We start from the raw sequence: 13,505 nt of genomic DNA on the forward strand, positions 1-13,505 counted from the left end.
CACAGACACACAGAGACACACAGAGACACACAGAGACACACAGAGACAGTGAGACAGAGAGACAGAGACATAGAGACACAGAGACACAGTGACACAGAGACACAGAGACAGAGACACAGTGACACAGAGACACAGAGACACAGAGTCACAGAGACACAGAGACACAGAGACAGAGACACAGTGACACAGAGACACAGTGACACAGAGTCACAGAGACAGAGACACAGTGACACAGACACACAGAGACACAGAGTCACAGAGACACAGAGTCACAGAGACACAGAGACACAGAGACACAGAGACACAGAGACACAGAGACACAGAGTCACAGAGACACAGAGTCACAGAGACAGAGACACAGAGACACAGAGACACAGAGACACAGAGACACAGAGACACAGAGACACAGAGTCACAGAGACACAGAGACACAGAGTCACAGAGACACAGAGACACAGAGACACAGTGACACAGAGACACAGAGACACAGAGGCACAGAGTCACAGTGACACAGAGACACAGAGACACAGAGACACAGTGACACAGAGACACAGACACACAGAGACACAGAGTCACAGAGACACAGAGTCACAGAGACACAGAGTCCCCCGCGAGCCTAGAACGCAGGATCGCATCGGCCTGCCCTACGATTCCATCCATCCTGGGTTTAGCCTGCAGGCTGGATCGTGCGAGGAGCTCACAAATCCTTGAGAGATCTGGGCACGGTCCCATCGGTGAGCTCCTTTGGCCAGGCGAGGAGGCTGCGTTAGCTGGGTCACGTAGCCACCGCATGGCCCAGTAGCCACCGCATGTCCCAGCAGCTTCTGTTTGGCCGCATAGAGGGGGCTAAGTGGGCACGGCACGGGCTGGAGAAGAGATGGAGCTGATGGGTGAGTGAGTGAGTGAGTGGGTGAGTGGGTGAGTGAGTGGGTGAGTGAGTGGGTGAGTGCATGAGTGAGTGCATGAGTGAGTGGGTGAGTGGGTGAGTGAGTGGGTGAGTGCGTGAGTGAGTGCGTGAGTGGGTGAGTGAGTGAGTGCGTGAGTGAGTGCGTGAGTGAGTGGGTGAGTGAGTGCGTGAGTGCGTGAGTGAATGCGTGAGTGAGTGGGTGAGTGAGTGGGTGAGTGAGTGGGTGAGTGAGTGGGTGGGTGAGTGGGTGAGTGAGTGCATGAGTGAGTGGGTGAGTGGGTGAGTGGGTGAGTGAGTGCGTGAGTGAATGCGTGAGTGAGTGGGTGAGTGAGTGCGTGAGTGCGTGAGTGGGTGAGTGAGACGGGCTAGAGAAGAGATGGAGTGATGTGGTACAGGAGGCCGTGGATCTGAGTGGACTTGCCGATGACTGGTACCAGCGGTGTCAAGATCGGCCTCAGTGGAGGAGGCTCGTGAAGGACGCTACTGGGCAGTTGGAGGCAGTCGCCCTCCAACAACAACGGAGGGCGGAGGAGCGACGCTCACAACAACGAGCGGAGCGCCGGGCGGATAAAATGCAGCGAGTTGGCACAGTGGGGGGTAGAGGTGGTGGTGCATCTGCAAGTCATCTCAGTCAACCCATGGCACTTGCTGAGTCTGTCCCGTGAGCCCCTGCACCTAGCCTGGCACAGCAGTCAACCCACGGCACCTGCTGGGTCTGTCCCGTGACCTCCTGCCAGCAGCGAGGTTTCCACACTTCACGAGGCCTCAAGGTGCACCTAGGCTGGCACAAGCGCCATGGTCACACAGCTTGTTGTTGTTGTTCACGTGTGTGTGTGTACCTGTGTGTAGGTGGGGAGCGGTGGGTGTAGTGGTTAGCGCTACGCTGCGCTACGAACCCGGCGACCCGAGTTTGATTCCCGCTCACGGCCAACACCGCCGGTGACGATTATCTGAACCGGTCCTGGGCCTCCCCTAGGTCGACTCAGCCTCAAATAAGTACCTGGTGCGGTGTGTAGTAAACATCGCCACTGGGGAGACAAAGGCGGCCGGGCGTGGTGCTGGCCACCCACCCCCTCGTGTGCCACAGTGCCGGTAGCCTTCAGAGGTGCTCGCTAACAGCACTTGCCCCAGCAGTCTGTTAGAGGCTACGCGGGGGATCTTTGTCTGTGTGTACCGTGATAGGCGCTGCTGCTGGCTACTCACAGCACTTGCCCCAGCGGTGTCGAGGCTACGCGGGGGAGCTTTGTCTGCTGTGTCTACGTACGTTGGTGATGTCTCCCAGGGCGGACCGCTTCTTGGCGGCTCCCTGCGGCGACGGAGGCAGCCGCTTGAGTTGGGGGGGGCAGCACTTGCCCTTTGACCTCTGTAGCAGCAGACACACACACACAGACACACACACAGACACACACACAGATATAGACACACACACACACACACAGACACCACACACACACACACAGATATAGACACACACACAGAGACACACACACAGAGATATAGACACACACAGACACACACACACAGACACACACACACACACAGATATAGACACACACACATACACACAGAGACTCACACAGACACACACACAGAGACACACACACAGAGATATAGACACACACACAGACACACAGAGACACACACAAAGACACACACACAGACACACACACAGACACACACACAGAGATATAGACACACACACAGACACACAGAGACACACACAGAGACACACACACAGACACACACACAGACACACACACAGACACACACACAGAGACACACACACAGAGACTCACACAGACACAGACAACACATAGAGATAGAGAGACACTCACAGACACACAGAGACAGACACACACACAAAGACACACACACACAGAGACACACACAGACATAGACACACACAGACATAGACACACACATACAGAGACAAAGAGACACACAGACACACAGAGACAGACACACACACAGACACACACATACACACAGAGACAGACACACTCACACACAGAGACACACACAGACATACACACACATACAGAGTGTGGTGGTGAGGTGAGTGGTGGTGAGTTGGTGTGGTGAGTGGTGAGTGGTGAGCACCTGCTGGTGAGTGGTGAGTGTGGTGAGTGGTGAGTGTGGTGAGTGTGGTGAGTGTGGTGAGCACCTGCTGCTGGTGAGTGGTGAGGTGGTGGTGAGAGTGGTGGTGAGTGTGGTGGTGAGTGTGGTGAGTGTGGTGAGTGTGGTGAGCACCTGCTGCTGGTGAGTGGTGAGGTGGTGGTGAGAGTGGTGGTGAGTGTGGTGGTGAGTGTGGTGAGTGTGGTGAGTGGTGGTGAGTGTGGTGGTGAGTGTGGTGAGTGTGGTGAGTGGTGAGCACCTGCTGCTGCTGGTGAGTGGTGAGTGTGGTGGTGAGTGTGGTGAGTGATGGTGAGTGTGGTGGTGAGTGTGGTGAGTGTGGTGGTGAGTGTGGTGGTGAGTGTGGTGGTGAGTGTGGTGAGTGTGGTGGTGAGTGTGGTGGTGAGTGTGGTGGTGAGTGTGGTGAGTGTGGTGAGTGTGGTGAGTGTGGTGGTGAGTGTGGTGGTGAGTGTGGTGAGTGGTGAGCACCTGCTGCTGCTGGTGAGTGGTGAGGTGGTGGTGAGTGTGGTGAGTGATGGTGAGTGTGGTGGTGAGTGTGGTGAGTGGTGGTGAGTGTGGTGAGTGGTGAGGTGGTGGTGAGTGTGGTGAGTGATGGTGAGTGTGGTGGTGAGTGTGGTGAGTGGTGGTGAGTGTGGTGAGTGGTGGTGAGTGTGGTGAGTGTGGTGGTGAGTGTGGTGGTGAGTGTGGTGGTGAGTGTGGTGAGTGGTGGTGAGTGTGGTGAGTGGTGGTGAGTGTGGTGAGTGTGGTGGTGAGTGTGGTGGTGAGTGTGGTGGTGAGTGTGGTGAGTGGTGGTGAGTGTGGTGAGTGGTGGTGAGTGTGGTGAGTGTGGTGGTGAGTGTGGTGGTGAGTGTGGTGGTGAGTGTGGTGGTGAGTGTGGTGAGTGTGGTGAGTGTGGTGGTGAGTGTGGTGGTGAGTGTGGTGAGTGATGATGAGTGTGGTGGTGAGTGTGGTGAGTGTGGTGAGTGGTGAGCACCTGCTGCTGCTGGTGAGTGGTGAGTGTGGTGGTGAGTGTGGTGGTGAGTGTGGTGGTGAGTGTGGTGGTGAGTGTGGTGAGTGTGGTGAGTGTGGTGAGTGTGGTGGTGAGTGTGGTGGTGAGTGTGGTGGTGAGTGTGGTGGTGAGTGTGGTGGTGAGTGTGGTGAGTGTGGTGGTGAGTGTGGTGAGTGTGGTGAGTGTGGTGAGTGTGGGGGTGGGTGTGGTGAGTGTGGTGGTGAGTGTGGTGGTGGTGAGTGTGGTGGTGAGTGTGGTGAGTGTGGTGGTGAGCGTGGTGGTGAGTGTGGTGAGTGTGGTGGTGAGTGTGGTGAGTGTGGTGGTGAGTGTGGTGGTGAGTGTGGTGGTGAGTGTGGTGAGTGTGGTGGTGAGTGTGGTGAGTGTGGTGGTGAGTGTGGTGGTGAGTGTGGTGGTGAGTGTGGTGAGTGTGGTGAGTGTGGTGAGTGTGGTGGTGAGTGTGGTGGTGAGTGTGGTGAGTGGTGAGCACCTGCTGCTGCTGGTGAGTGGTGAGGTGGTGGTGAGTGTGGTGAGTGATGGTGAGTGTGGTGGTGAGTGTGGTGAGTGGTGGTGAGTGTGGTGAGTGCTGGTGAGTGGTGAGTGTGGTGAGTGTGGTGAGTGGTGGTGAGTGTGGTGAGTGGTGAGCACCTGCTGCTGGTGAGTGGTGAGGTGGTGGTGAGTGTGGTGAGTGGTGAGGTGGTGGTGAGTGTGGTGAGTGGTGAGGTGGTGGTGAGTGTGGTGGTGAGTGTGGTGGTGAGTGTGGTGAGTGTGGTGGTGAGTGTGGTGGTGAGTGTGGTGGTGAGTGGTGAGTGGTGAGCACCTGCTGCTGGTGGTGAGTGGTGAGGTGGTGGTGAGTGTGGTGGTGAGTGTGGTGGTGAGTGTGGTGAGTGTGGTGGTGAGTGTGGTGGTGAGTGTGGTGGTGAGTGGTGAGTGGTGAGCACCTGCTGCTGCTGGTGAGTGGTGAGGTGGTGGTGAGTGTGGTGGTGAGTGTGGTGAGTGTGGTGGTGAGTGGTGGTGAGTGGTGAGTGGTGAGCACCTGCTGCTGCTGGTGAGTGGTGAGGTGGTGGTGAGTGTGGTGAGTGTGGTGGTGAGTGTGGTGGTGAGTGTGGTGGTGAGTGTGGTGGTGAGTGTGGTGAGTGTGGTGGTGAGTGTGGTGGTGAGTGGTGGTGAGTGGTGAGTGGTGAGCACCTGCTGCTGCTGGTGAGTGGTGAGGTGGTGGTGAGTGTGGTGGTGAGTGTGGTGAGTGGTGAGGTGGTGGTGAGTGTGGTGGTGAGTGTGGTGGTGAGTGTGGTGAGTGTGGTGGTGAGTGTGGTGAGTGGTGAGTGGTGAGCACCTGCTGCTGGTGAGTGGTGAGGTGGTGGTGAGTGTTGGCCGAGGGAGCGGTGAGCGTGGATCTCTTGGGTGGCATGGCCTCTGCAGTCCGTCCAACCTGAGACACACAACACACATCATGCATACACACAACATGCACACAACATACATACATCATACACACACACAACATACATACACACACAACATACATACACACACAACATACATCATACATACACACAACATGCACACAACATACATACATCATACACACACACAACATACATACACACACAACATACATACACACACAACATACATCATACATACACACAACATACATACATCATACACATAACATACATCATACATACAACATGCACACAACATACATCATACATACACACACCATACACACACACAACATACATCATACATACACACAACATACATATATCATACACACAACATACACACACACAACATACACACAACATACATACATCATACATACAACATGCACACAACATACATCATACATACACACACCATACACACAAACATACATCATACATACAACATACACACAACACACACAACATACATCATACATACAACATACACACACACAACATACATACAACATACACACAATACACACACACAACATACACACAACATACATCATGCATACACACAACATACATACAACATACATACACATACACACACAACATACATACATCATACACACACAACATACACACAACATACATACATCATACACACACAACATACATACACACACAACATACATCATACACACAACACACACACAACATACATCATACACACATCACACACACAACATACAACATACATACAACATGCACACATCATACATACATACAACATACACACAACATACAACACACACAACATACACACACAAAATACACACAACATACACACACAATCATACAAAAAACATACAACATACACACAACATGCATACAACACAACATACACACAGCATACAAAATACACACACACAACATACACACACACAACATACATACAACATACACACAACATACATACAACATACACACAACACACATACAACACACACACAACACACACGACACATATGCACACACAAGGCTGCCGGCACATTACACCACCAATACCAATTCCCGCCAATCGCCACCAAGTGACGGCGACGTCACCACGGCGCCCGTGCCAGGCTGGGTGCACCACCAGCTGTGACCACCCCCCCCCCCCCCACACTGTGCCAACTCGTATCGTTTTATCCGCCCGGCGCTCCGCTCGTTGTTGTGAGCGTCGCTCCAGCAGCAATACAGTGCACCTAGCCTGGCACTCGCCCGGTGGCGTCCTTCACCACACCGCACTCAACAACAACAATGATAACCCCACACACAGTACACACACACAGCACACGGACAGTACACACACAGCACATACACAGCACACAGCAAATACACACACACACTGCACACACACCGCACACACACACACACAGCACATACAGCACACACAATACACACACCACACACACAGCACATACACACACACTGCACACACACACACCACACACCACACCCAGCACAACACACACACACAGCACACACACACAGCACACACAGCACACACACTACACAGCACACACACACCACACACAGCACTACACACACAGCACTACACACCACACACACAGCACACCACATACACAACACACCACATACACAGCACACCACATACACAGCACACACTACACACACAGCACACACTACACACCCTACACACAAACACCACATACACACACACAGCACACACAGCACACACACACACAGCACGCCCACACACAGCATGCACACACACAGCACAGCCCATGCACACAGCACACACTGCCCACAGTACACACACAGTACACACACAGCATACACACAGCACACACACACAGTACACACACCACTCACACAACACACACTACACACACCACAGCACACTACACACACAACATACACACACAGCCACACACAACACACACACACACAACACACACACCACGCCACCAATGGACACTTACCAACACCCAAAGAAAAAACGTCTTCTCGCTTCTGCAACTGCAATGTGGTATAAACCACAAACTCTACCTTTGCTTCAATCGCCACGTAGCTAACGTACGGTGTACGTGTGTGTATAAAAGTAATAAAAGTAGTCAACAATCTCACGTCTTCGTGGTGAATCGGCGACTTTAAACCCCTCCGAGTAGCAGCAGCAGTAGCAGCAGCAGCAGCAGCGTCAACCCACGCTGCTATTTTCAAATTCACGCCTCGCCCTCCCATTGGTCGCCTCGGAGGCGGTTTGAGCCAATCAGCGCGCGGCGGGGGCGGGGCGGTTGGTCGCGACCGTTACAGGGGCGGGGAGGAGCGGAGGGAGGGGGGCGGGGTAGGGGGGGAAGGAGGTCAGGGGGAGGGGGGACGGTTGGAGCGGTTGGGGGAAGATGGGCGGGGCAAAGGAGGAAGGGGGCGGGGCGAGGGAGGAAGTGGGCGGGGTGAGGGAGGAAGTGGGCGGGGCGAGGGAGGAAGTGGGCGGGGTAAGGGATGAAGTGGGCGGGGCAAGGGAGGAAGTGGGCGGGGCAAGGGAGGGAGGAGGCGGCGAAGGGAGGGAGGGGCGGGGCGAGGGCGGAAGTGGGCGGGGCAAGGGAATAAGTGGGCGGGGCGTAGCGGCTTGAATAAACTCGGTATTCATAAAATTGAATGAACGCGCTATAAATGTTGACTTGAAGCTTTCGTGACTGCAGGGTCTTTCGGTGAAGTCACGCAGATAAGTTGAAAGAAAATAACAAAAAAACTACTAGAAAATAACAAGAAATTACTAGTTTTAGTAGTTTATTACGAGTTTTTTGTTCTAAGAAAATAAAAAAAACTACTAGTTTTAGTAGCTTACTACGAGTTTTTTGTTCCAAGAAAATACAACTAAAAAATAATAAAAACTACTAGTTTTAGTAGTTTACTACTAGTTATTTGTTCAAAGAAAATACCAAAAAACTACTAGTTTTACTAGTTTAGTTTTTTGTTCAAAGAAAATTATTTAAAAACTACTAGTTTTTTATTTTAACCTATCTACGTGACTTATTTGAACCTATCTATGAACTCGCGACGTTCTGAGTTTTCCGTCGAAGCCGACCTGAGTGTGTGTGGTGTGTGTGTGGGGTGTGTAGTGTGGTGTGTGTGTAGTGTGGCGTGTGTGGTGTGTGTGGTGTGGTGTGTGTGTAGTGTGTGTGTAGTGTGGCGTGTGTGGTGTGTGTGTGTGGCGTGTGTGGTGTGTGTAGTGTGTGTGGTGTGTGGTGGTGTGTGTTGGTGTGTGAGTGGTGTGTGTGAGTGGTGTGTGGCGTGTGTGGTGTGTGTGGCGTGTGTGGTGTGTGTAGTGTGGTGTGTGTGTAGTGTGGCGTGTGTGGTGTGTGTGTTGGTGTGTGGTGTGTGTGTAGTGTGGTGTGTGTGTAGTGGTGTGTGTGTTGGTGTGTGGCGTGTGTGGTGTGTGTAGTGTGGTGTGTGTGGTGTGCGTGGTGGTGTGTGCGTGGTGGTGTGTGAGTGGTGTGTGTGTGGCGTGTGTGGTGTGTGTGTAGTGTGGTGTGTGTGTAGTGTGGTGTGTGTGGTGGTGTGAGTGGTGTGTGTGGCGTGTGTGGTGTGTGTAGTGTGGTGTGTGTGGTGTGTGTGGTGGTGTGTGAGTGGTGTGTGTGGTGTGTGTAGTGTGGTGTGTGTGTAGTGTGGTGTGGTGGTGTGTGAGTGGTGTGTGTGGCGTGTGTGGTGTGTGTGTGTGGTGTGTGTAGTGTGGTGTGTGTGGTGTGCGTGGTGGTGTGTGTAGTGTGGTGTGCGTGGTGTGTGTGTGGTGTGTGTGAGTGGTGTGTGTGTGTGGCGTGTGTGGTGTGTGTAGTGTGTGAGTGGTGTGTGTGGTGTGTGTGTAGTGTGGTGTGTGTGTAGTGTGGTGTGTGTGTAGTGTGGTGTGTGTGTGGCGTGTGTGGTGTGTGTAGTGTGGTGTGGTGTGCGTGGTGGTGTGTGAGTGGTGTGTGTGTGGCGTGTATGGTGTGTGTGTAGTGTGGTGTGTGTGGTGTGTGTGGTGTGGTGTGAGTGGTGTGTAGTGTGGTGTGTGTAGTGTGGTGTGTGTGTAGTGTGGTGTGAGTGGTGTGTGTGTGGTGTGTGTGGTGTGAGTGGTGTGTGTGGCGTGTGTGGTGTGTGTAGTGTGGTGTGTGTGTAGTGTGGTGTGTGTGGTGGTGTGTGAGTGGTGTGTGTGTGTGGCGTGTGTGTAGTGTGGTGTGTGTGTAGTGTGGTGTGTGTGGTGTGTGTGTTGGTGTGTGGTGTGAGTGGTGTGTGTGTGTGGCGTGTGTGTAGTGTGGTGTGTGTGGTGTGTGTGTTGGTGTGTGGTGTGAGTGGTGTGTGTGTGTGGCGTGTGTGTAGTGTGGTGTGTGTAGTGTGGTGTGTGTGTAGTGTGGTGTGTGGTGTGTGTGTTGGTGTGTGGTGTGAGTGGTGTGTGTGTGGTGTGAGTGGTGTGTGTGGTGTATGGTGTGTGTGTGGTGTGTGCGGTGTGGTGTCGTGCTTGTGTTGTGTGTGGTGTGTGTGTGGTGTGTGGTGGGTGTATGGTGTGTGTGCGGTGTGGTGTCGTGCTTGTGTTGTGTGTGTTGTGGTGTGTGTGGTGTGTGTGTGTGGTGTGTGTGTGGTGTGTGTGTGGTGGGTGTATGGTGTGGTGTCGTGCTTGTGTTGAGTGTGGTGTGTGTTGTGGTGTGTGTGTGGTGTGTGTGTGGTGGGTGTATGGTGTGTGTGCGGTGTGGTGTCGTGCTTGTGTTGTGTGGTGTGTGTGTTGTGGTGTGTGTGGTGTTGGTCAACCACGTTATGTATGCCGATGATTTGGTAATAGCTGCTCATTCAGAAGAGGAGTTGGAGACGCTGCTGCTGAGACTGGAGCGTGCCACTAAGAGGTGGGGCCTTACCATCAGCCCCACCAAAACTAAGCACCTGCCTGGGTATTTTGTACCATCGGACACTCCACCCCCACAACTCCCAATTGGTGATGGGGCAGTTGTGGAGAGAGTGGAGAGTTTCCCATACCTGGGCAGTGTGCTTATGACCGGCTCCAGTTTATCAGCAGAGGTCTCACTCCGAATCAGTCGAGCGGCAATATCTTTTCATCGGTTGCGTAACGCTGTGTGGAAGCTACCTGGTCTGTCGCTCCGCACGAAGCTTCAGGTCTTCTCGGCCACGGTCATTCCCTCCCTTCTCTACGCTTGCGAAACGTGGACCCCCCTAGTGGAGCATCTTCGCCGGTTGGAAACATTTAGGCTGGCCTGCCTACGATCCATCCTGGGTTTAACCAGGCTGGATTGTGTGAGGAGCTCACAAGTCCTTGAAAGATCTGGGCAAAGTCCCATCAGTGAGCTCCTCCGGCAGGCAAGGCTGCGTTGGCTGGGCCATGTAGCCCGCATGCCCAGCCACCGCATGCCTAAACAGCTTTTGTTCGGCCGGATCGAGGGGGCTAAACGGGCGCGGCACGGGCTAGAGAAGAGATGGAGTGATGTGGTACAGGAGGACGTGGAGCTGAGTGGACTTGCCGATGACTGGTACCAGCGGTGTCAAGATCGGCCTCTGTGGAGGAGGCTCGTGAAGGACGCTACTGGGCAGTTGGAGGCAGTCGCCCTCCAACAACAACGGAGGGCGGAGGAGCGACGCTCACAACAACGAGCGGAGCGACGGGTGGCTAAAGCACAGCAAGTTGGTACAGTAGGGGGCACAGGTGGTGCATCAGCCAGTCATCTCGGTCATCTCGGTCAGTCGACCCGTGGCACCTGGGTCTGCCCCGTGACCTCCTGCCAGCGGGCGTTCGACACTTCACGTGGCCTCAAGGTGCACATGGCCTGGCACAAGCGTCGTGGTGACGTCACCGCCACTTAGTGGCGAATGGCGGTTGTTGTTGTTGTTGTTGTTGTGGTGTGGCGTGGGTGGTGCATCAGCCAGTCATCTCGGTCATCTCGGTCAGTCGACCCGTGGCACCTGCTGGGTCTGCCCCGTGACCTCCTGCCAGCGGGCGTTCGACACTCCACGTGGCCTCAACGTGCACCCAGCCTGGCACAAGCGTCGTGGTGACGTCACCGCCACTTAGTGGCGAATGACGGTTGTTGTATTCATTGGTTGTTGTGCTTAAGAGGGAATCAATAGCCGACGTTTCGGACGGCGGGCCTTCCTCATGGCGCACAGGCCGTGTGTTGCTGTCAAGGGACATTGCCCGAAACGTCGCCCCCCCCCCCCCCAACTCCTGGCAGACTAACGCACAGGGGCAGCTGCCACTGAGGGTGCCCCTGAGTGGAGCCCACGGCTTGCCATTGAAGAGGCCTGACCCATCGAGCAGTGGGTAGACCACGCGACATTGGTGGACGCAGGGAACGCTCCGAGTGCAAATCGACTTCACGCAGCTTTAATGAACAGGCAACACGCTCACAAAGACAAAGGTCCCCCGTGTAGCCTGTAACGGACTGTAGGGGCAAGTGCCGTTAGCGAGCAGCACCTATGAAGGCTACCGGCACTGTGGCACACGAGGGGGTGGGTGGGCCAACACCACGCCCGGCCGCCTTTGTCTCCCCAGTGGCGATGTTTACTGCACACCGCTACACCAGTTACTCATTTGAGGCCGAGTCGACCTAGGGGAGGACCAGGACCGGTTCAAATAATCGTCACCGCCGGTGTTGGCCGTGAGCGGGAATCGAACTCGGGTCGCCGGGTTCGCAGCGCAGGGTGGCGCTAACCACTACACCCACCACTCCCCACACACACACAGACATTGACACACACACCGACACACACACATCGACACACACACATCGACACACACACATGCGGAGCACGATAAATATAACACAGCAACACAACAGCCGATGCAGCACAGCAACAAGGCGGAGGGCGTCTGTTGAGTCTCACCGCCTGTAGGTGACCCACTTCCTCTACCTGACCAGGCTGAGTCTCACCGCCTGTAGGTGACCCACTTCCTCTACCTGACCAGGCTGAGTCTCACCGCCTGTAGGTGAGTCACTTCCTCTACCTGACCAGGCTGAGTCTCGCCGCCTGTAGGTGACCCACTTCCTCTACCTGACCAGGCTGAGTCTCACCGCCTGTAGGTGACCCACTTCCTCTACCTGACCAGGCTGAGTCTCACCGCCTGTAGGTGTCACTTCCTCTACCTGACCAGGCTGAGTCTCGCCGCCTGTAGGTGAGTCACTTCCTCTACCTGACCAGGCTGAGACTCACCGCCTGTAGGTGAGTCACTTCCTCTACCTGACCAGGCTGAGTCTCACCGCCTGTAGGTGAGTCACTTCCTCTACCTGATCAGGCTGAGTCTCGCCGCCTGTAGGTGAGTCACTTCCTCTACCTGACCAGGCTGAGTCTCACCGCCTGTAGGTGAGTCACTTCCTCTACCTGACCAGGCTGAGTCTCGCCGCCTGTAGGTGAGTCACTTCCTCTACCTGACCAGGCTGAGTCTCACCGCCTGTAGGTGACCCACTTCCTCTACCTGACCAGGCTGAGTCTCACCGCCTGTAGGTGAGTCACTTCCTCTACCTGACCAGGCTGAGACTCACCGCCTGTAGGTGAGTCACTTCCTCTACCTGACCAGGCTGAGTCTCGCCGCCTGTAGGTGAGTCACTTCCTCTACCTGACCAGGCTGAGTCTCGCCGCCTGTAGGTGAGTCACTTCCTCTACCTGACCAGGCTGAGTCTCGCCGCCTGTAGGTGAGTCACTTCTTCTACCTGACCAGGCTGAGTCTCGCCGCCTGTAGGTGAGTCACTTCCTCTACCTGACCAGGCTGAGACTCACCGCCTGTAGGTGAGTCACTTCCTCTACCTGACCAGGCTGAGTCTCACCGCCTGTAGGTGAGTCACTTCCTCTACCTGACCAGGCTGAGTCTCACCGCCTGTAGGTGAGCCACTTCGTCTACCTGACCAGGCTGAGACTCGCCGCCTGTAGATGAGCCATGACAACGATGACGACGACGATGATGTCATTGCCCCTCTAGACCAATCACGGGGCCGGTCGACGATTCGGGATACCGCGACGACCAATCACGGCCGCTGAAACGCGTCACATGACGACGACGACGATGA

The 13,505-nt window shown here is 54.6% G+C and overlaps 1 protein-coding gene across 1 annotated transcript in view; it reads right to left on the reverse strand.

Annotated features, from left to right (window-relative positions):
- Nucleotides 1–7,719, reverse strand: part of LOC144952398 (G2/mitotic-specific cyclin-B3-like) — a 53,217-nt gene extending 45,498 nt beyond the window's left edge. The window contains exons 1-3 of the mRNA XM_078882793.1: nucleotides 7,449–7,719; nucleotides 5,358–5,453; nucleotides 2,171–2,269 (exon numbers count right to left, since the gene is read on the reverse strand). Of these exons, the coding sequence (XP_078738919.1) occupies nucleotides 2,171–2,269; nucleotides 5,358–5,432 (174 nt within the window). The 5' untranslated portion in view covers nucleotides 5,433–5,453; nucleotides 7,449–7,719. The remainder of the gene's footprint in view (nucleotides 1–2,170; nucleotides 2,270–5,357; nucleotides 5,454–7,448) is intronic.
- Nucleotides 7,720–13,505: the final 5,786 nt, after the last annotated feature.

Source organism: Lampetra fluviatilis, chromosome 67 (assembly GCF_964198595.1).
Source record: "Lampetra fluviatilis chromosome 67, kcLamFluv1.1, whole genome shotgun sequence".
NCBI classification, from domain to species: domain Eukaryota; kingdom Metazoa; phylum Chordata; class Hyperoartia; order Petromyzontiformes; family Petromyzontidae; genus Lampetra; species Lampetra fluviatilis.